This window comes from Bombina bombina, chromosome 7, assembly GCF_027579735.1.
Source record: "Bombina bombina isolate aBomBom1 chromosome 7, aBomBom1.pri, whole genome shotgun sequence".
Lineage (NCBI taxonomy): Eukaryota > Metazoa > Chordata > Amphibia > Anura > Bombinatoridae > Bombina > Bombina bombina.
Window position 1 is genome coordinate 147,212,501 of NC_069505.1, and position 24,538 is coordinate 147,237,038.

Below are 24,538 nucleotides of genomic sequence, written 5' to 3' on the forward strand. Positions count from 1 at the left end.
TAGTGGTAGCAGTGTCCAGTTTGCGGGCATCCGTATACTCATCTACCAAGCGAGCCGCTTCCTGCAGGGTGGAGGGTTTATGGTCCCGAACCCACTCTCGAACTCCTGCGGGTAACTTGTTGAAGCAATGTTCCAACAGGAATAGCTGCAACACCTCTTCCCCAGATATGGCTTGGCACCCCGCTATCCAGTGAGCTGCTGTGCGGTGCACCTTACATGCCCACTCAAGGTAGGAATCTCCAGCTAATTTAACAGTGTCTCTGAACCGCCTCCGGTATGCCTCCGGTGTAACCGCATACCTGGAGAGCAGAGCCTCTTTTACAGTATTATAATCCCTGACTTCCTCATCTGGAATGGCCCGAAAAGCCTCTCTGGCCCGGCCGGATAATTTTCCAGATAATATCGTGACCCAGTCCTCTGCGGGTACCTTGTGTAGTGCACATTGCCTCTCAAAATCCGCAAGGTACCCATCAATCTCTCCTTCTGTTTCCAGGAAGTTTTTAAAAGCTGCAAAATTTATTTTTCTCTTTTCCATCTTAGTCAGTATTGTAATTATCCCCCTCTTCCTGAGGTTACTGGCTTGTGCAGTTGCTCTTCTGGGCGATAAGGTTCATTCCGTCGCTTGCCACCAATTGTTACAGTACCAACAGGATACCAAGGGTTAATACCAGGGAACAACGTCCTGCATAGGGAATCAGCAATTCACAAACCAGCCAGTTTTCAGGTTTAAACAGAATGTCATTTGTTAAAGGCTATGCCTAGTATTTATGCAGGTCTGACCCCCCCCCCCCCCCCCAGATGGGGGTTGAAAGACTGTTGTACATTACATGGAGGGAAAAGCGCCCTTTTACATGAAACAATAGAATTATATTACTTAAACACTTCAACCACAAGACACTCTTGGCTCTTCTTATCACTTAGGCGTTTTCTCTCTGAGGGTGATCAAACAATGGAATTCTTATCACTAACTAAATTATGGTTGGAGCCAGCAACTTGTGTTTAGAAAATAGTTTCTTAAAGCTAAACACAGTTAACTCCTTCAGTCCTGACAGAAAGGTCTGTCACACAGGCATTCTTACATTGTGTAGAAGACCTGTTAAAAATGGGAGTGATACACCCAGTTCCAATGGCGGAACAAGGAATGGGATTTTACTCAAATCTGTTCATAGTTCCCAAAAAAGAGGGAACCTTCAGACCAATTCTGGATTTAAAAATCCTAAACAAATTTCTCAGAGTACCATCGTTCAAAATGGAAACCATTCGAACGATTCTACCTACAATCCAGGAAGGTCAATTTATGACTACCGTGGATCTAAAGGATGCGTATCTACATATCCCTATCCACAAAGAACATGATCAGTTCCTAAGGTTCGCCTTTCTGGACAAACATTACCAGTTTGTGGCCCTCCCATTCGGGTTAGCCACTGCTCCAAGGATTTTCACAAAGGTACTCAGGTCCCTTCTAGCGGTTCTAAGACCGAAGGGCATTGCCGTAGTACCATACTTGGACGACATTCTAATACAAGCGTAGTCTCTTTCAAAGGCAAAGGCTCATACAGACATCGTTCTGGCCTTTCTCAGATCTCACGGATGGAAGGTGAACATAGAAAAAAGTTCCCTGTCTCCGTCGACAAGAGTTCCTTTCTTGGGAACAATAATAGATTCTTTAGAAATGAGGATTTTCCTGACAGAAGTCATGCTGAAACAGTGGAATGGGGACTATACAGACTTGTCTCCAGTGATTCAAGTAGATCAGAAGACCAGAGATTCACTCCGTTGGTGGCTAACCCTGGACCACCTATCCCAGGGAATGAGCTTCCGCAGACCAGAGTGGGTCATCGTCACGACCGACGCCAGTCTAGTGGGCTGGGGCGGTCTGGGAATCCCTGAAAGCTCAGGGACTATGGTCTCGGGAAGAGTCTTTTCTCCCGATAAACATTCTGGAACTGAGAGCGATATTCAATGCTCTCAGGGCTTGGCCTCAGCTAGCAAAGGCCATATTCATAAGATTCCAATCAGACAACATGACGACTGTTGCTTATATCAATCATCAGGGGGGAACAAGGAGTTCCCTGGCGATGAAAGAAGTGACCAAAATAATACAATGGGCGGAGGATCACTCCTGCCACCTATCTGCGATCCACATCCCAGGTGTGGAAAACTGGGAAGCGGATTACCTGAGTCGTCAGACTTTCCATCCGGGGGAGTGGGAACTCCACCCGGAGATCTTTGCTTAGTTGACTCAATTATGGGGCATTCCAGACATGGATCTGATGGCGTCTCGTCAGAACTTCAAGGTTCCTTGCTATGGGTCCAGATCCAGGGATCCCAAGGCGACTCTAGTGGATGCATTAGTAGCGCCTTGGACCTTCAACCTAGCCTATGTGTTTCCACCGTTTCCTCTCATTCCCAGGCTGGTAGCCAGGATCAAGCAGGAGAGGGCTCCGGTGATTTTGATAGCCCCTGCGTGGCCACGCAGGACTTGGTATGCAGAGCTGGTGAATATGTCATCGGTTCCACCATGGAAGCTACCTCTGAGACAGGATCCATTCGAACATCCAAATCTGGTCTCCCTCCAGCTGACGGCTTGGAAATTGAACGCTTGATTCTATCAAAGCGTGGGTTTTCAGATTCTGTGATAGATACTCTAGTTCAAGCCAGAAAACCGGTAACTAGAAAAATTTACCATAAAATATGGAAAAGATATATCTGCTGGTGTGAATCCAAGGGATTCTTATGGAATAAGGTCAAAATTCCTAAGATCCTTTCCTTTCTACAAGAAGGTTTGGATAAAGGATTATCAGCGAGTTCTCTAAAGGGACAGATTTCTGCTTTATCTGTCTTATTACACAAACGACTGGCAGCTGTGCCAGATGTTCAAGCATTTGTTCAGGCTCTGGTTAGGATCAAGCCAGTTTACAGACCTTTGACTCCTCCCTGGAGTTTAAATCTAGTTCTTTCAGTTCTTCAAGGGGTTCTGTTTGAACCTCTACATTCCATAGATATTAAGTTGTTATCTTGGAAAGTTTTGTTTTTAGTTGCTATTTCTTCTGCTAGAAGAGTTTCTGAGTTATCTGCTTTGCAGTGTTCTCCACCCTATCTGGTGTTCCATGCAGATAAGGTGGTTTTGCGTACTAAGCCTGGTTTTCTTCCAAAGGTTGTTTCTAACAAAAATATTAACCAGGAGATAGTTGTACCTTCTTTGTGTCCGAATCCAGTTTCAAAGAAGGAACGTTTGTTGCACAATTTGGACGTAGTCCGTGCTCTAAAATTCTATTTAGAAGCTACAAAGGATTTCAGACAAACATCTTCTCTGTTTGTCGTCTATTCTGGTAAGAGGAGAGGTCAAAAAGCGACTTCTACCTCTCTTTCCTTTTGGCTTAAAAGCATCATCCGATTTGCTTACGAGACTGCCGGACGGCAGCCCCCTGAAAGAATCACAGCTCACTCTACTAGGGCTGTGGCTTCCACATGGGCCTTCAAGAACGAGGCTTCTGTTGATCAGATATGTAAGGCAGCGACTTGGTCTTCACTGCACACTTTTGCCAAATTTTACAAATTTGATACTTTTGCTTCTTCGGAGGCTATTTTTGGGAGAAAGGTTTTGCAAGCTGTGGTGCCTTCCGTTTAGGTAACCTGATTTGCTCCCTCCCTTCATCCGTGTCCTAAAGCTTTGGTATTGGTTCCCACAAGTAAGGATGACGCCGTGGACCGGACACACCAATGTTGGAGAAAACAGAATTTATGCTTACCTGATAAATTACTTTCTCCAACGGTGTGTCCGGTCCACGGCCCGCCCTGGTTTTTTAATCAGGTTTGATGAATTATTTTCTCTAACTACAGTCACCACGGCACCCTATAGTTTCTCCTGTTTTTTCCTCCTGTCCGTCGGTCGAATGACTGGGGTGGGCGGAGCCTAGGAGGGACTATATGGCCAGCTTTTGCTGGGACTCTTTGCCATTTCCTGTTGGGGAAGAGATATTCCCACAAGTAAGGATGAAGCCGTGGACCGGACACACCGTTGGAGAAAGTAATTTATCAGGTAAGCATAAATTTTGTTTTCCCCTTATATCTGTTTTACTGAAATTATCCTCTAATGAGGTTTTCAGAGAGGCCAGCTGACGTTTTTCAGCTTCTGCGCGCCATTTCTGATAGACATTCCATTCAGGGAGCTTGGGCTTATTCTTTTTCTGTGTGTTAAGTAGCCTGTCCTGCAATGTGTGCAAATTATCTAAATTCCATGTGCCCTCAGGTGGCCAATGGTGTGTTTTTGACTCTGTTAGTATTTACCCATTTATCATGATAGGAATTAATTAATGGGCCATAATAGTTCCTCCATCTAGGCTGCAGGGGACCCTGGGGGCCACTTGGGTCCCTCCTCTATTTCAGGACCACCCTTAATGGATTTTTTTTCCATCTTAATTGCTACTATAGTTTTACGCACCAGAAGACCCTGTCTTCAGCTAGCACCTATTTTACCGGTAATTTCTTATACATATGCAGTAAATGTTGCCTTTGTTTCCCTTAGGATTTCAACCAGGTCACGATTTTAACAAAGGGTATCGCCTCAGTCTCTCTCCCAAGCCCCCCGGGGACTTACTGAGACTGAAGACCCAGTACTACGCACACTTGCCTGTTCTGCTGACAACCTCCTGGTCACACAAATTTGTCACAGCCAAATTATTTTAATAATTTGTTACAATTAAACTATTAAATCAGTAAAATCACAATAAAATCAATAGTCAATAAACAAAATATCTAGGAATCGCGTCAATCAGAAAGTTCAAGCATATTCCTCTTTACCTAGAGACACTCAGGCAATTAAAGCCATTTAAAGGTGGCTTACCTGTTGTGACCGGTATTTGTTGAGTGTCTCCAGGGTCCAGTGGTGTCTGCCTGAAGAGGATACCGAGATATTGCGATTCCCGGCCAACGCACCAAAACTGTCGTTTTCCCTGACACAAATAGCCACAGTCAAGGAATACACAGGTTCTTTGTTGAGATTTTGTTTATTGATCACATACCAAGTTGATAAACGTGGGAGAATTAGACAGCAAATTCTGAAGATGGGCAGTCCAGCATTCAGTTTTAACAGAGTACAACAGCTTATGTAATCAACGTGTCACCAGTAATATTTGACTTAAAGATCCCTTCATCTGGTTGCTGGGCAAAATACCTATTCTAATTCATCTGTTTTCCTATACTTGTTACAGTTTACAAAAATGAGGAACAATTCAACGAGTTAGTTTCCATTTGAACAACCTGTCAGCAAAATAGCATACACTCTGCTTGACCTATCCTAGTTTCCTGTGCACTGGCCTAGTGCACAGAAAACCATTCATGTGACTTCTCTAATTTTGGACAGGGAGAGAAATACAGCAATTAACTATTTGTTATCCTACAGATAGTTGCCTGGCCCAGTGTTACATGCAAAAAACAGAATTTATGCTTACCTGATAAATTACTTTCTCCAACGGTGTGTCCGGTCCACGGCGTCATCCTTACTTGTGGGATATTCTCTTCCCCAACAGGAAATGGCAAAGAGCCCAGCAAAGCTGGTCACATGATCCCTCCTAGGCTCCGCCTACCCCAGTCATTCGACCGACGTACAGGAAGAAATATGCATAGGAGAAATCATATGATACCGTGGTGACTGTAGTTAGAGAAAATAATTCATCAGACCTGATTAAAAAAACCAGGGCGGGCCGTGGACCGGACACACCGTTGGAGAAAGTAATTTATCAGGTAAGCATAAATTCTGTTTTCTCCAACATAGGTGTGTCCGGTCCACGGCGTCATCCTTACTTGTGGGAACCAATACCAAAGCTTTAGGACACGGATGAAGGGAGGGAGCAAATCAGGTCACCTAAATGGAAGGCACCACGGCTTGAAAAACCTTTCTCCCAAAAATAGCCTCTGAAGAAGCAAAAGTATCAAATTTGTAAAATTTGGCAAAAGTGTGCAGTGAAGACCAAGTCGCTGCCTTACATATCTGGTCAACAGAAGCCTCGTTCTTGAAGGCCCATGTGGAAGCCACAGCCCTAGTGGAATGAGCTGTGATTCTTTCAGGAGGCTGCCGTCCGGCAGTCTCATAAGCCAATCGGATAATGCTTTTAAGCCAAAAAGAAAGAGAGGTAGAAGTTGCTTTTTGACCTCTCCTTTTACCGGAATAAACAACAAACAAAGAAGATGTTTGTCTGAAATCTTTAGTGGCCTCTAAATAGAATTTTAGAGCACGGACTACGTCCAAATTGTGTAACAAACGTTCCTTCTTTGAAACTGGATTCGGACACAAAGAAGGTACAACTATCTCCTGGTTAATATTCTTGTTGGAAACAACTTTCGGAAGAAAACCAGGCTTAGTACGCAAAACCACCTTATCTGCATGGAACACCAGATAGGGCGGAGAACACTGCAGAGCAGATAACTCTGAAACTCTTCTAGCAGAAGAAATTGCAACCAAAAACAAAACTTTCCAAGATAATAACTTAATATCTACGGAATGTAAGGGTTCAAACGGAACCCCTTGAAGAACTGAAAGAACTAGATTAAGACTCCAGGGAGGAGTCAAAGGTCTGTAAACAGGCTTGATTCTAACCAGAGCCTGGACAAACGCTTGAACGTCTGGCACAGCTGCCAGCCTTTTATGAAGTAAAACAGATAACGCAGAGATCTGTCCCTTCAGAGAACTTGCAGATAATCCTTTCTCCAAACCTTCTTGTAGAAAGGATAGAATCTTAGGAATTTTTATCTTGTTCCATGGGAATCCTTTAGATTCACACCAACAGATATATTTTTTCCATATCTTATGGTAAATTTTTCTAGTTACAGGCTTTCTAGCCTGAATCAGAGTATCTATTACAGAATCTGAAAACCCACGCTTTGATAAAATCAAGCGTTCAATCTCCAAGCAGTCAGTTGGAGGGAAACCAGATTCGGATGTTCGAATGGACCTTGAACAAGAAGGTCCTGTCTCAAAGGTAGCTTCCATGGTGGAGCCGATGACATATTCACCAGGTCTGCATACCAAGTCCTGCGTGGCCACGCAGGAGCTATCAAGATCACCGAAGCCCTCTCCTGGTTGATCCTGGCTACCAGCCTGGGAATGAGAGGAAACTGTGGGAATACATAAGCTAGGTTGAAGGTCCAAGGTGCTACTAGTGCATCTACTAGAGTCGCCTTGGGATCCCTGGATCTGGATCCGTAACAAGGAACCTTGAAGTTCTGACGAGAGGCCATCAGATCCATGTCTGGAATGCCCCATAATTGAGTTATTTGGGCAAAGATTTCCGGGTGGAGTTCCCACTCCCCCGGATGGAATGTCTGACGACTCAGAAAATCCGCTTCCCAATTTTCCACTCCGGGGATGTGGATTGCAGACAAGTGGCAGGAGTGATCCTCCGCCCATTGAATTATCTTGGTCACTTCCTCCATCGCCAGGGAACTCCTTGTTCCCCCCTGATGGTTTATATATGCAACTGTCGTCATGTTGTCTGATTGAAACCTTATGAATTTGGCCTTTGCTAGATGAGGCCAAGCTTTGAGAGCATTGAATATCGCTCTCAGTTCCAGAATGTTTATCGGGAGAAGAGATTCTTCCCGAGACCATAGACCCTGAGCTTTCAGGGGTTCCCAGACCGCGCCCCAGCCCACCAGACTGGCGTCGGTCGTGACAATGACCCACTCTGGTCTGCGGAAGCTCATTCCCTGTGACAGGTTGTCCAGGATTAGCCACCAACGGAGTGAATCCCTGGTCCTTTGATCTACTTGAATCGTCGGAGACAAGTCTGTATAATCCCCATTCCACTGTCTGATCATGCACAGTTGTAATGGTCTTAGATGAATTCGTGCAAAAGGAACTATGTCCATTGCTGCAACCATCAATCCTATTACTTCCATGCACTGCGCTATGGAAGGACGAAGAACAGAATGAAGAACTTGACAAGAGCTTAGAAGTTTTGATTTTCTGACCTCTGTCAGAAAAATCCTCATTTCTAAGGAGTCTATTATTGTTCCCAAGAAGGGAACTCTTGTTGACGGGGAAAGAGAACTTTTTTCTATGTTCACTTTCCATCCGTGAGATCTGAGAAAGGCTAGGACGATGTCCATATGAGCCTTTGCTTTTGACAGAGACGACGCTTGAATCAGGATGTCGTCCAAGTACGGTACTACTGCAATGCCCCTTGGTCTTAGAACCGCTAGAAGGGACCCTAGTACCTTTGTGAAAATTCTCGGAGCAGTGGCTAATCCGAATGGAAGTGCCACAAACTGGTAATGCTTGTCCAGAAAAGCGAACCTTAGGAACTGATGATGTTCCTTGTGGATAGGAATATGTAGGTACGCATCCTTTAAATCCACCGTGGTCATAAATTGACCTTCCTGGATGGTAGGAAGGATCGTTCGAATGGTTTCCATTTTGAACGATGGAACCCTGAGAAATTTGTTTAGGATCTTGAGATCTAGAATTGGTCTGAATGTTCCCTCTTTTTTGGGAACTATGAACAGGTTGGAGTAAAACCCCATCCCTTGTTCTCCTATTGGAACTGGATGAATTACTCCCATCTTTAACAGGTCTTCTACACAATGTAAGAATGCCTGTCTTTTTATTTGGTTTGAAGATAATTGAGACCTGTGGAACCTTCCCCTTGGGGGTAGTTCCTTGAATTCCAGGAGATAACCTTGAGAAACTATTTCTAGTGCCCAAGGATCCTGAACATCTCTTGCCCAGGCCTGAGCAAAGAGAGAAAGTCTGCCCCCTACCAGATCCGGTCCCGGATCGGGGGCCATCCCTTCATGCTGTTTTGGTAGCAGTGGCAGGCTTCTTGGCCTGCTTACCCTTGTTCCAGCCTTGCATCTGTCTCCAGGCTGGTTTGGGTTGAGAAGTATTACCCTCTTGCTTAGAGGATGTAGAAGTAGAGGCTGGTCCGTTTCTGCGAAAGGGACGAAAATTAGGCTTATTTCTAGCCTTAAAAGACCTATCCTGAGGAAGGGCGTGGCCCTTTCCCCCGGTGATGTCTGAAATAATCTCTTTCAAATCAGGACCAAACAGTGTTTTGCCCTTGAAAGGGATGTTAAGCAATTTTGTCTTGGAAGACACATCCGCTGACCAAGACTTTAGCCAGAGCGCTCTGCGCGCCACGATAGCAAACCCTGAATTTTTCGCCGCTAATCTAGCTAATTGCAAAGCGGCATCTAGAATAAAAGAGTTAGCCAATTTAAGTGCTTGAACTCTGTCCATAACCTCCTCATACGAAGATTCTTTATTGAGCGACTTTTCTAGTTCTTCGAACCAGAAACACGCTGCCGTAGTGACAGGAACAATGCATGAAATTGGTTGTAGAAGGTAACCTTGCTGAACAAACATCTTTTTAAGCAAACCCTCTAATTTTTTATCCATAGGATCTTTGAAAGCACAACTATCTTCTATGGGAATAGTAGTGCGTTTGTTTAGAGTAGAGACCGCCCCCTCGACCTTAGGGACTGTTTGCCATAAGTCCTTTCTGGGGTCGACTATAGGAAATAATTTCTTAAATATAGGAGGAGGAACAAAAGGTATGCCGGGCCTTTCCCATTCCTTATTTACTATGTCCGCCACCCGCTTGGGTATAGGAAAAACATCGGGGGGCACCGGAACCTCTAGGAACTTGTCCATCTTACATAATTTCTCTGGAATGACCAAATTGTCACAATCATCCAGAGTAGATAATACCTCCTTAAGCAGTGCGCGGAGATGTTCTAATTTAAATTTAAATGTTACAACATCAGGTTCAGCTTGTTGAGAAATTTTTCCTGAATCTGAAATTTCTCCCTCAGACAAAACCTCCCTCCTGGCCCCTTCAGATTGGTGTGAGGGTATGTCAGAAACGTTATCATCAGCGTCCTCTTGCTCTTCAGTGTTTAAAACAGAGCAATCGCACTTTCTTTGATAAGTAGGCATTTTAGATAAAATATTTGCAATAGAATTATCCATAACAGCCGTTAATTGTTGCATAGTAATAAGTATTGGCGCACTAGATGTACTAGGGGCCTCTTGTGTGGGCAAAACTGGTGTAGACACAGAAGGGGGTGATGCAGTACCATGCTTACTCCCCTCATCTGAAGAATCATCTTGGGCACTATTATTATCTGTGGCATCATTGTCCCTACTTTGTTTGGACACTATGTCACAATTATCACATATATTTAAATGGGGAGACACATTGGCTTTCATACATATAGAACATCGCTTATCTGATGGTTCAGACATGTTAAACAGGCTTAAACTTGTCAACAAAGCACAAAAAACGTTTTAAAATAAAACCGTTACTGTCACTTTAAATTTTAAACAGAGCACACTTTATTACTGAATATGCGAAAAAGCATGAAGCAATTGTTCAAAATTCACCAAAATTTCACCACAGTGTCTTAAAGCCTTAAAAGTATTGCACACCAAGCCCAGAGGGGAATACGATACCAAATGACGCCTTCTATAAGCTTTTTCAGTGGTTCTTAGCTCCTCACACATGCATCTGCATGCCTTGCCTTCCAAAAACAACTGCGCATTAGTGGCGCGAAAATGAGGCTCTGCCTATGACTAGAGAAGGCCCCCATCTGAAAAAGGTGTCCATACAGTGCCTGCCGTTTTTTAACAACAATCCCCAAGATTATAATAACTATAAAGAGTTATAATCTGTCAAATATGCTTAGCAAAGTAATCGTTTTAGCCCAGAAAAATGTCTACCAGTTTTTTAAGCCCTTATAAAGCCTTTTATTCTTTTGCTTAATCTAAGAAAATGGCTTACCGGTCCCCATAGGGAAAATGACAGCCTTCCAGCATTACAAAGTCTTGTTAGAAATGTGGCCAGTCATACCTCAGGCAGAAAAGTCTGCCAACTGCTTCCCCCAACTGAAGTTACTTCATTTCAACAGTCCTGTGTGGAAACAGCAATCGATTTTAGTAACGTTTGCTAAAATCATCTTCCTCTTACAAACAGAAATCTTCTTCTCTTTTCTGTTTCAGAGTAAATAGTACATACCAGCACTATTTTAAAATAACAAACACTTGATTGAAGAATAAAAACTACATTTAAACACCAAAAAACTCTTAGCCATCTCCGTGGAGATGTTGCCTGTGCAACGGCAAAGAGAATGACTGGGGTAGGCGGAGCCTAGGAGGGATCATGTGACCAGCTTTGCTGGGCTCTTTGCCATTTCCTGTTGGGGAAGAGAATATCCCACAAGTAAGGATGACGCCGTGGACCGGACACACCTATGTTGGAGAAAGGTAACATACTCACATAACAGGAGTTTTCAAACAAGATAGAAGACAAGATAATTAGACACAAATAAAGCATAAGCAAACATATCCACTGTGGCCTATCTGACTGAAAAAGCCCCCTTAAAAATAACCAGCTACCTCCATTGTTTTACAAATCTGAAGGATGCTTACCTTCATGTTCCAATCCACAGGGATCACTTTTTCAGTTCCTGAGGTTTGCATTTCTGGAGCAGCACTTCCAGTTCGTTTAGCCTAGCTACTGCTCCAATAATCTTTTATGAAGGTTCTGGGGGCTCTTCAAGCAGTTTGCTAGAACTCAGGGTATTGCAGTAGCTCCATACTTGAACAATATTCTGATGCAAGCACCATCCTTTCGTCTTGCAGAAGAATTCTCAGAGTCCCTTCTCAGTCTTTTTCGATCACATGGATGGAAGATAAACTTGGAAGACAATTCTCTTATCCCAAGTACCAGGGTGGAATTCCTGGGTACTATAATAGACTCCATATCCATGAGGATATTTCGAACAGACCAGGCATGTCTTGCCCTCCAGACCTCCTTGAGTCCCTCTGTGGCTCAGTTTTTGGAGGTGATTGGTCTCATGGTGTCCTGCATGGACATCATTCCTTTTGCCAGGTTCTGTCTCAGACCTTTACAACTGTGCATGCTGAGGCAGTGGAACAGCGATCATTCAGATCTGTCTCAACAGATTGTATTAGACAGCCAGTCGAGAGAATCACTCTCTTGGTGGCTCTTTCCAGATCACCTGTCCCGAGGGACATGCTTCTTAAGACCATCCTGGGAGATTGTGACTACGGACACAAGCCTATCTGGATGGGGAGCTGGTTGGGGAATCAGGAGGAGTCCTCCCTCCCGATAAATATTTTGAAACTATGGGCAATCTTCAAGGCCTTGAAGGCTTGTCCAATTCTGGGTTCATCCCAGTTTATCAGATTCCAATCAGACAATATAACCTTGGTTGCTTACATCAACGATCGGGGGAACGAGAAGTTCCTTGGCGATGAAGGAAGTATCTCAGATTTTGGAGTGGGCGGAGGCCCACAGCTGTTCGCTGTCAGCGATCCACATTCTGGGTGTGGACAACTGGGAGGCGGATTTTCTCAGCAGGCAATCCTTCCATCTAGGGGAATGGTCTCTCCTTTCTGGGGTGTTTGCAAAGATATGCAGCAAGGGGGGGACGCCGGAGATAGATCTCATGGCATCTCAATACCCAGGAATGGGTCGAGGTTGAGGGATCTCCAAGCGGATTTAATAGATGCACTAGCAGTGCCCTGGAGGTTCAAACTCATAGTGGTGGCCCTCGTCAAGAAGGAGCGGATATCAGTAATCCGGATTGCGCATTGTGGCCGCGAAGGACGTAGTTCGTGGATCTAGTGGAGATGTCCTCATCTCCTCTGTTAAAGTTACCTTGTCACAGAGAACTGCTGATACAAGGTCCATTTGTTCATCAAAATCTAGATTCTCTGAGGCTGACTGTGTGAAGATTGAATGCTTAGTCTTAACCAAGAGAGATTTAACTGAGAGTGTCATTGATGCTCTTATTCAAGCTCATAAACCAGTTACTCGGCTTATCTACCACAATGTGTGGATGACCTACTTATTCTTGTGTGCAGAGCGTGGTTTTTCCTGGCACAGAGTTAAAGTTGCCAGGATCTTATCTTTTTTTTCTCCAGGATGGGCTGGAGAAGGGCCTTTCTGCTAGTTTCCTGAGGGGACAGATTTCGGCCCTGTCAGTTTTATTGCACTAGAGACTGGCTGTGCTTCCAGACGTGCAGTCCTTTGTTAAGGCTCTGATTAGGATCAGACCTGTGTTTAGATCTGGGGCTCCTCCTTGAAGCCTAAATCTTGTTGTTTGGGTTTTGCAACAGGTTCCGTTTGAGCCTCTGCATTCTGTTGACATTAAATTGTTATCTTGGAAGGTTTGCTTTTTAATGGCTATTGCCTCTGTGCTCAGAGTTTCTTAGATCTCTGCTTTGCAATGTGAGCCCCCTTATCTGATTTTTCATGCAGATAAGGCAATTTTATGCACTAAATTAGGTTTTCTTCCTAAGGTTGTGTCAGATCGCAACATCAGTCAGGAGATTGTGGTTCCTTCCTTGTGTCCTAATCCTCCATCGAAGAAACACTTACTTCGAAATTTGGATGTGGATCACGCCTTGAAGTTATATCTTCAGGCTACTAAGGAGTTTAGAAAATCTTCCTCTTTGTTTGTTGTGTATTCCGGGAAGCTTAAGGGGCAGAAGGCTACTTAGACTTCCCTATCTTTTTGGTTAAGGAGTGTCATCCGCTTAGCTTACAAGACAGCGGTACATTGTCCTCCTGAGGGGCTCATTCAGCTAGAGCAGTGTCTTCCTCTTGGGCCTTTAAGAACGAGGCCTCTATGGATAAGATTTGTAAGGAGGCTACCTGGTCCTCCTTACATACTTTTTCAAAATTTTACAAGTTTGATGTTTTTGCTTTGGCTGAAGCAACTTTTGGGAGAAAAGTTTTGCAGGCTGTGGTGCCCTCTTCCTTTTTTTTTTTTTTTTTTTTTTTCCTTCCTCCCGTTATTCATTCAGTGTCCTCTGGAGATTGGGTATAGTTTTCCCAACAGTAAGGAATGAAGCTGTGGACTCTCCCTATCTTAGAAAGGAAAACATAATTTATGCTTACCAGATAAATTCCTTTCCTTCCAGATAGGGAGAGTCCACGGCCCGCACGTTTTTTCTTGTCTATGGGTGGTCCCCTATTATTTTTTTCTGGCACCATTTATACCCTAATGTTTCTCCTACTTTTCCTTGTTCCTTCGGCAGAATGACTGGGGTAATGAGGAAGTGGGAGGGATATTTAAGCCTTTGGCTGGGGTGTCTTTGCCTCCTCTTGGTGGCCAGGTGTTGTATTTTCCAACAGTAACGAATGAAGCCATGGAGTCTCCCTATCCGGAAGGAAAGGAATTTATCTGGTAAGCATAAATTATGTTCTTCATTTACATAGGTTTAATTAGAGTATTCTTACTATATAACACCTAGATTACAAGTTTTGCGGTAAGGCTATACTGCTGAAAAATGTACCATTGAGCGTGGAATGGCAGGTCTCACGTATTACAAGTCGCTGCGGTATAGCTATAATGCAAGCGTTTTAGCCTGTAATGCAGCAATCCATTCCGCACTATGTTTGAGTGCGAGATTTCTATAACATTGTATTACAGGTTGTGTGGTCCTGCTAAAATGCTTGCGTTATAGCCTATATTGCCGTGATCTATACCGTGATCTGAGACCAATAGTTATGGATTTTGCAAATCAAAAATGTTTCACAAAACTCATAACTAAAATGTTATAAAGTACACTAGAACCCATAAACTATCTATTAACCCCTTAAACTGCTACCCTCCCGCATCTCTAATACTATATTAAACTTATTAACTCCTAATCCTACCCACATATCCAACACTATATAAAGCTATTAACCCCTAAACCCGCCAGCCCCCCACATTGCAACGCACTAAATTAAACTATTAACCCCTAAACCGAACAACACCCCTAATTTTAAATTATATTTACAATATAACTATCTTTAACTAAATAAAAACTTACCTGTGAAATAAAAAAAACTAAGTTTAAACTATAAAGTAACCTAACATTACATAAAATTAATGGGGAAAAAAAAAAAATTACAAATTTTAAAAAAATCCAAACACATAGATCCAAATTTCTGACACTTTCTCCCCATTGATGTCTATGGGGAAAACGTGCACGAGCACGTCGAGTCAGGCCTTGGGTTTTGTGCGGTATGAAGCTTATCGCACCATACCGCACAACAAGAGAAGGTTTTTCAGTAACTTGTAATGGCAGCGCTATGGAAAGTGTGATTCCGCTATTTTTTTTGCGTTATTTACGCACCTGATAGCTGTGTCCTGAAAATCAGCAATGCTAAACTTTGCTTTAAATTTATCTAATTCAAAGTTTCTTACCTCTGCTGAAACCAAACTATAGCTATTTGTTAATATAATGACAGAGGCAAGCCCTGTCTTCTCCAGATTCAAGTCTGTATTGGCTATTCCAGCTTAGGAAAGTGTTTGATAGAATTTAACCATTGAAACACAATTGCAGCTGACAATGGGCTCGATTTATCAAAATATGGCGTAGAGGAGCGAACATTTGCACCCATGTCCGCCGCAGCTTGGCTCTGGTGGACAGAATTGCACTGGCGAAATTTACCATTGCACACGAGCGCTATGCCGCACACAGCCAATCATGCACGGGCAGGAGCTGTCAATCTCCCTAGTCGGATGAGACCTTAAAGATTGAAATAGGATAGGAAGCTGCTTCATAAATACCGGACTACAGGATAAAAAGAGAACAAAGCACATTTGATAATAGAAGTAAACTGGAAAGTTGTTTTAAAACTCTATGATCTATCTGAATCGTGAATTCAACATTTTGGGTTTCATGTCCCTTTAATCTATTGTAATGCAGAAATGTGTACTGTCCCTTTTAAGCACTGGAATGAAGTGGGGGTTTTTTATTCCAAAACCTGTAGCAAGTACCAATAGGATTGTTTTATGCTGGCACTTACATGAGCTGACTCCCAATCTTATTGGTTGCTGATGTATGCATGTAAATATTGGCTATAGGCAGCAGGCTAAATGATTGGTTCAAAAAATTCCTTTAGGAAAGTAAGAAATATGATAATAAGCATTTTTTTTTTTAGACTGATTCATTAAACTAAACGTTAAAGGGATAGTAAACCCCAAAATTTTCTTTTATGATTCAGATAGAACATACAATTTTAAACAACTTTCTAATTTAATTCTATTATCAAATTTTCTTCATTCTCTTGTTATTCATTGCTGAAGGGACAGCATTGCACTACTGACAGGAAGCTGAAAATATCTATTTAGCCAATCACAAGAGACAAATGTGTGCAGGCACCAATTAGCAGCAGCTCCCACTAGTGTATGATATGTGCGTATTCATTTTTTAACAAGGGATACTAAGAGAACGAAGCACATTTGAAAATAGAAGTGAATTTAAAAGTGTCTTAAAATGACCTGATCTATCTGAATCATGCAAATTAATTTTAACTTTTTTATCCCTTTAAGACTCTTGAATAAAATGTCCTTTTAACAAAGTATATATATTTAAATTGTGTTTATATTTTACTTTAAGATTGTTGATTAAAAATAATGAAAGATGCTGATATTTGTACTAAATAAATATCAATTGATTAACATTTTATATTAAAGGGACATTACACTCCTGGGTACAACTATAGTAGCATAGTTACTACTCACCATGCTAGTGTTTTTGCTTCTGTACTCGCAGCTCTCGTTAAAGCCTTTACCTCATTACAAAGCCAATTTGGCAAAGCTCTGTATCTATACATTGGGCGCAGCCATCTTGTAACATCCTGCAATAGAAGCAGTGCACTTTCACAAATCAGTGGTGTTACTGCTTTTTTTGACAGCTGTACTTTGCACTTTGGATTGTCTCACACAATAGAAAGAAAATGATTTAAATATTGCCATTTTTTTAACACAGTTTAAAAATTACATAGCAAACATAAAAAATCCCTCAGGAGTGAAATAGAGAAATACATCCGCTGCTCCTGATCTGTACTGTGCACAATAATGCTTGTAAAGAAGACAACAAGATCTGTTAATGCTCACTGCTTCTGTCACAGTGTGTATGAATAATTAAAGGGATACTAAACCCAAATTTTTTTTTTCTTAATTCAGATAGCGCAGGCAATTTTAAGCAACTTTCTAATTTACTCCTATTATCAACTTTTCTTTGTTTTCTTGCTATCTTTATTTTTAAAAAAACAGGAATGTAAAGCTTAGGAGTCAATCCATTTTAGGTTCAGCACCCTGGATAGAGCTTGCTTATTAGTGGCTACATTTGGCTAACCAATAAGCAAGCGTAACCCAGGTTCTGAACCAAAAATGAGCCGGCTCCTAAGCTTTATATTCTTGCTTTTTAAATAAAGATAGCAAGAGAACGAAGAAAAATGTAATGTAAATTAGAAAGTTACTTAAAATTGCCTGCTATGAATCATTAAAGAAAATGTGGGTTTAGTATCCCTTTAAACTCCAAGATGGCGGCACCCAGTGTGAAGATGCACAAGTTTCGCTAACCAGCACTTGTAAAGGCTTAAAATAAAAGTAGCTTTGAAGAGAGCTCCAGACACAAGAGGAAAAAGCAAAAGCATGCTGGGTAGTAACCAAAGTAAAATAGTTGTACACAGCAGTTTGATGTCCCTTTTAATTAAAATAAATAAATTAATGTTGTATAACATTTAGTTATCACATGTAAGTTTTTTTTAATGTTTATTATCTTAGATTTCAACTTCTTTAAAATATTTATTTGTTGTATAATAATGTTATATTTAAATATCAAATATAGAAATAGTCACATGACAGAATAAAAGTGAAAGGGAAATTCATTATACAGTTTGGACCAGTAGAAATGAGCTTTAAAACACAAATAAAAGATCACTTTACTGCACAACACACACAGAGTGAATCTGGGCCTTTAACTTGCACTTAGGACACCCTATTTGTGGAGATAATTAATTGTGACCGTAGCCCACTAATGCTGCTTCCGCCATCTTTAATCAGTGCTTGGCAAACAAGAGAAGACCGTATTTTACACATATCCTAAATGAACAGACCCTTATGTCTGCATGATAGCCAAAAAAGGATCAGTTTTATAGTGCTTCAGATATTTGTCGTCATTCCTTTAAAGGGATACTAAACCCACATTTTTTTTTTCTTTCATGATGCAGATAGAGCATGCAATTTTAAGCAACTTTCTAATTTATTCCTATTATCAAATTTTCTTCGTTCTCTTGCTATCTTTATTTGAAGATGAATGTTAGATTAGGAGCCAGCCCATTTTTAGTTCAGCACCTGGGTTGTGCTTGTTGATTGGTGGCTAAATGTATCCAGGGTGCTGAACCAAAAATGGGCTGGCTCCTTGGCTTAGATTCCTGCTTTTTCAAATAAAGGTAGCAAGAGAACTAAGAAAAATTGATAATGGGAGTAAATTAGAAAGTTGCTTAAAATTGCATGCTCTATCTGAATCATGAAAGAGTCAGCAATTCATACAATATTTAAATTTTCCATTAACCTTTGCACCACTTTTCTTTTATTGTATTATTCAGTGAGCTTGATATTGACTGAACTATATCCTTACCTGCTGTGTGTTATGGTTTCTTGTAATACCCCAGGTACAGAGATTATCGGTATCCACCAGACCACGAGAGGAAATACATGCACACCATGCAGTTCTGGCATGTCCTAGCGGCTAAAATGGCTTTTATAATTATTATGGAGGTATGTATGGTTTTATTTCTGAATATGTCATTAAACTGATTTTGTCATTGAGTAATGTACAGTATTCATATCTGTGAACTTGCTTTAGAGAAGGATGAAAATCTTATAAAAATTATTATTCTGGTATTAAAGCATAAATTTCCAACAATCCCTACCAAGCCACATATTCTGGGTGCTCCGTTATTTGTTTGAAGTGTTCACGGCACTGAGCTCCTCAGGCAGCCCACCGCAGAACGCTATTTTGCTGTGAGGTGACTTCTCCACTTCTTAAAAGTCCAAAGAATCCCATCACTCAAAAGAGAATGCACGTCACTTCAGGGCCACTACCAAAGGCCCCAGAACAATATATCAAAACCACACAGTGGAAGTGACAGCAAAAGAGTATTTATTTAAATATCAATAGACAAACAGAACGGCAACGTTTCAGGATGCTATCCCTTATTAATGGCATGAATAAGGGATAGCATCCCGAAACGTTGCCGTTCTGTCTATTGATATTTAAATAAATACTCTTGCTGTCACTTCCACTGTGTGGTTTTCCACTTCTTAGCCAATAGCCGTGCTGGCCAGCTGGTGCCAAGCCAGATAGCCCTCATGGCTATTGACTAAGAGGTGGAAATGTAACCTCACAGCAAAATAGCGATCTGACGTGGGTTGCCTTAGGCACTCAGTGCGGCAACGCTTCAGACAAATAAAGGAACTTTCAGCATGAAGTATTTTATATTTCTCCAACATAGGTGTGTCCGGTCCACGGCGTCATCCTTACTTGTGGGATATTCTCTTCCCCAACAGGAAATGGCAAAGAGCCCAGCAAAGCTGGTCACATGATCCCTCCTAGGCTCCGCCTACCCCAGTCATTCTCTTTGCCGTTGTACAGGCAACATCTCCACGGAGATGGCTTAGAGTTTTTTAGTGTTTAACTGTAGTTTTTATTATTCAATCAAGAGTTTGTTATTTTGAAATAGTGCTGGTATGTACTATTTACTCAGAAACAGAAAAGAGATGAAGATTTCTGTTTGTATGAGGAAAATGATTTTAGCAACCGTCACTAAAATCCATGGCTGTTCCACACAGGACTGTTGAGAGCAATTAACTTCAGTTGGGGGAACAGTGAGCAGTCTCTTGCTGCTTGAGGTATGACACATTCTAACAAGACGATGTAATGCTGGAAGCTGTCATTTTCCCTCTGGGATCCGGTAAGCCATGTTTATTACGATTGTAAATAAGGGCTTCAAAAAGGGCTTATTAAGACTGTAGACTTTTTTTGGGCTAAATCGATTGATTATTAACACATATTTAGCCTTGAGGAATCATTTTATCTGGGTATTTTGATATAATAATATCGGCAGGCACTGTTTTAGACACCTTATTCTTTAGGGGCTTTCCCAAAGCATAGGCAGAGCCTCATTTTCGCGCCGGTGTTGCGCACTTGTTTTTGAGAGGCATGGCATGCAGTCGCATGTGAGAGGAGCTCTGATACTTAGAAAAGACTTTCTGAAGGCGTCATTTGGTATCGTATTCCCCTTGGGGCTTGGTTGGGTCTCAGCAAAGCAGATACCAGGGACTGTAAAGGGGTTAAAGTTCAAAACGGCTCAAGTTCCGTTATTTTAAGGGTTAAAGCTTCCAAATTTGGTGTGCAATACTTTTAAGGCTTTAAGACACTGTGGTGAAAATTTGGTGAATTTTGAACAATTCCTTCATGTTTTTTCGCATTTGCAGTAAAAAAGTGTGTTCAGTTTAAAATTTAAAGTGACAGTAACGGTTTTATTTTAAAACGTTTTTTGTACTTTGTTATCAAGTTTATGCCTGTTTAACATGTCTGAACTACCAGATAGACTGTGTTCTGAATGTGGGGAAGCCAGAATTCCTATTCATTTAAATAAATGTGATTTATGTGACAATGACAATGATGCCCAAGATGATTCCTCAAGTGAGGGGAGTAAGCATGGTACTGCATCATTCCCTCCTTCGTCTACACGAGTCTTGCCCACTCAGGAGGCCCCTAGTACATCTAGCGCGCCAATACTCCTTACTATGCAACAATTAACGGCTGTAATGGATAATTCTGTCAAAAACATTTTAGCCAAAATGAACACTTATCAGCGTAAGCGCGACTGCTCTGTTTTAGATACTGAAGAGCATGACGACGCTGATATTAATATTTCTGAAGGGCCTCTAACTCAGTCTGATGGGGCCAGGGAGGTTTTGTCTGAGGGAGAAATTACTGATTCAGGGAACATTTCTCAACAAGCTGAACCTGATGTGATTGCATTTAAATTTAAGTTGGAACATCTCCGCATTCTGCTTAAGGAGGTATTATCCACTCTGGATGATTGTGACAAGTTGGTCATCCCAGAGAAACTATGTAAAATGGACAAGTTCCTAGAGGTGCCGGGGCTCCCAGAAGCTTTTCCTATACCCAAGCGGGTGGCGGACATTGTTAATAAAGAATGGGAAAGGCCCGGTATTCCTTTCGTCCCTCCCCCCATAATTAAAAAATTGTTTCCTATGGTCGACCCCAGAAAGGACTTATGGCAGACAGTCCCCAAGGTCGAGGGAGCGGTTTCCACTTTAAACAAACGCACCACTATACCCATAGAGGATAGTTGTGCTTTCAAAGATCCTATGGATAAAAAATTAGAAGGTTTGCTTAAAAAGATGTTTGTTCAGCAGGGTTACCTTCTACAACCAATTTCATGCATTGTCCCTGTCGCTACAGCCGCATGTTTCTGGTTCGATGAGCTGATAAAGGCGGTCGACAGTGATTCTCCTCCTTATGAGGAGATTATGGACAGAATCAATGCTCTCAAATTGGCTAATTCTTTCACCCTAGACGCCACTTTGCAATTGGCTAGGTTAGCGGCTAAGAATTCTGGGTTTGCTATTGTGGCGCGCAGAGCGCTTTGGTTGAAATCTTGGTCGGCTGATGCGTCTTCCAAGAACAAGCTACTTAACATTCCTTTCAAGGGGAAAACGCTGTTTGGCCCTGACTTGAAAGAGATTATCTCGGATATCACTGGGGGTAAGGGCCACGCCCTTCCTCAGGATCGGCCTTTCAAGGCAAAAAATAAACCTAATTTTCGTCCCTTTCGTAGAAACGGACCAGCCCAAGGTGCTACGTCCTCTAAGCAAGAGGGTAATACTTCTCAAGCCAAGCCAGCTTGGAGACCAATGCAAGGCTGGAACAAGGGAAAGCAGGCCAAGAAACCTGCCACTGCTACCAAGACAGCATGAAATGTTGGCCCCCGATCCGGGACCGGATCTGGTGGGGGGCAGACTCTCTCTCTTCGCTCAGGCTTGGGCAAGAGATGTTCTGGATCCTTGGGCGCTAGAGATAGTCTCCCAAGGTTATCTTCTGGAATTCAAGGGACTTCCCCCAAGGGGGAGGTTCCACAGGTCTCAGTTGTCTTCAGACCACATAAAAAGACAGGCATTCTTACATTGTGTAGAAGACCTGTTAAAAATGGGAGTGATTCATCCCGTTCCATTAAGAGAACAAGGGATGGGGTTCTACTCCAATCTGTTTATAGTTCCCAAAAAAGAGGGAACGTTCAGACCAATCTTAGATCTCAAGATCTTAAACAAGTTTCTCAAGGTTCCATCGTTCAAGATGGAAACCATTCGAACTATTCTTCCTTCCATCCAGGAAGGTCAATTCATGACCACGGTGGATTTAAAGGATGCGTATCTACATATTCCTATCCACAAGGAACATCATCGGTTCCTGAGGTTCGCATTCCTGGACAAACATTACCAGTTCGTGGCGCTTCCTTTCGGATTAGCCACTGCTCCAAGGATTTTCACAAAGGTACTAGGGTCCCTTCTAGCTGTGCTAAGACCAAGGGGCATTGCTGTAGTACCTTACTTGGACGACATTCTGATTCAAGCGTCGTCCCTTCCTCAAGCAAAGGCTCACACGGACATTGTCCTGGCCTTTCTCAGATCTCACGGATGGAAAGTGAACGTGGAAAAGAGTTCTCTATCTCCGTCAACAAGGGTTCCCTTCTTGGGAACAATAATAGACTCCTTAGAAATGAGGATTTTTCTGACAGAGGTCAGAAAAACAAAACTTCTAGACTCTTGTCGGATACTTCATTCCGTTCCTCTTCCTTCCATAGCTCAGTGCATGGAAGTGATCGGGTTGATGGTAGCGGCAATGGACATAGTTCCTTTTGCACGCATTCATCTAAGACCATTACAACTGTGCATGCTCAGTCAGTGGAATGGGGACTATACAGACTTGTCTCAGAAGATACAAGTAAATCAGAAGACCAGAGACTCACTCCGTTGGTGGCTGTCCCTGGACAACCTGTCACGAGGGATGACATTCCGCAGACCAGAGTGGGTCATTGTCACGACCGACGCCAGTCTGATGGGCTGGGGCGCGGTCTGGGGATCCCTGAAAGCTCAGGGTCTTTGGTCTCGGGAAGAATCTCTTCTACCGATAAATATTCTGGAACTGAGAGCGATATTCAATGCTCTCAAGGCTTGGCCTCAGCTAGCGAGGGCCAAGTTCATACGGTTTCAATCAGACAACATGACAACTGTTGCGTACATCAACCATCAGGGGGGAACAAGGAGTTCCCTGGCGATGGAAGAAGTGACCAAAATCATTCTATGGGCGGAGTCTCACTCCTGCCACCTGTCTGCTATCCACATCCCAGGAGTGGAAAATTGGGAAGCGGATTTTCTGAGTCGTCAGACATTGCATCCGGGGGAGTGGGAACTCCATCCGGAAATCTTTGCCCAAGTCACTCAGCTGTGGGGCATTCCAGACATGGATCTGATGGCCTCTCGTCAGAACTTCAAAGTTCCTTGCTACGGGTCCAGATCCAGGGATCCCAAGGCGGCTCTAGTGGATGCACTAGTAGCACCTTGGACCTTCAAACTAGCTTATGTGTTCCCGCCGTTTCCTCTCATCCCCAGGCTGGTAGCCAGGATCAATCAGGAGAGGGCGTCGGTGATCTTGATAGCTCCTGCGTGGCCACGCAGGACTTGGTATGCAGATCTGGTGAATATGTCATCGGCTCCTCCTTGGAAGCTACCTTTGAGACGAGACCTTCTTGTTCAGGGTCCGTTCGAACATCCGAATCTGGTTTCACTCCAGCTGACTGCTTGGAGATTGAACGCTTGATCTTATCGAAGCGAGGGTTCTCAGATTCTGTTATCGATACTCTTGTTCAGGCCAGAAAGCCTGTAACTAGAAAGATTTACCACAAAATTTGGAAAAAATATATCTGTTGGTGTGAATCTAAAGGATTCCCTTGGGACAAGGTTAAGATTCCTAGGATTCTATCCTTCCTTCAAGAAGGATTGGAAAAAGGATTATCTGCAAGTTCCCTGAAGGGACAGATTTCTGCCTTGTCTGTGTTACTTCACAAAAAGCTGGCCGCTGTGCCAGATGTTCAAGCCTTTGTTCAGGCTCTGGTTAGAATTAAGCCTGTTTACAAACCTTTGACTCCTCCTTGGAGTCTCAATTTAGTTCTTTCAGTTCTTCAGGGGGTTCCGTTGGAACCCTTGCATTCCGTTGATATTAAGTTATTATCTTGGAAAGTTTTGTTTTTAGTTGCAATTTCTTCTGCTAGAAGAGTTTCAGAATTATCTGCTCTGCAGTGTTCTCCTCCTTATCTGGTGTTCCATGCAGATAAGGTGGTTTTACGTACTAAACCTGGTTTTCTTCCAAAAGTTGTTTCTAACAAAAACATTAACCAGGAGATTATCGTACCTTCTCTATGTCCGAAACCAGTTTCAAAGAAGGAACGTTTGTTGCACAATTTGGATGTTGTTCGCGCTCTAAAATTCTATTTAGATGCTACAAAGGATTTTAGACAAACATCTTCCTTGTTTGTTGTTTATTCCGGTAAAAGGAGAGGTCAAAAAGCAACTTCTACCTCTCTCTCTTTTTGGATTAAAAGCATCATCAGATTGGCTTACGAGACTGCCGGAC

General features: G+C 42.5%; 1 protein-coding gene across 9 annotated transcripts in view; it reads left to right on the forward strand.

Moving 5' to 3' along the window:
* Positions 1 to 24,538, forward strand: part of ANO5 (anoctamin 5) — a 599,368-nt gene that overhangs the window by 556,088 nt on the left and 18,742 nt on the right. For all 9 annotated transcript variants that reach the window (XM_053720371.1, XM_053720372.1, XM_053720374.1 and 6 more), the window contains one exon: positions 18,486 to 18,591. In XM_053720371.1, coding sequence (XP_053576346.1) covers positions 18,486 to 18,591 — 106 coding nt within the window. The remainder of the gene's footprint in view (positions 1 to 18,485; positions 18,592 to 24,538) is intronic.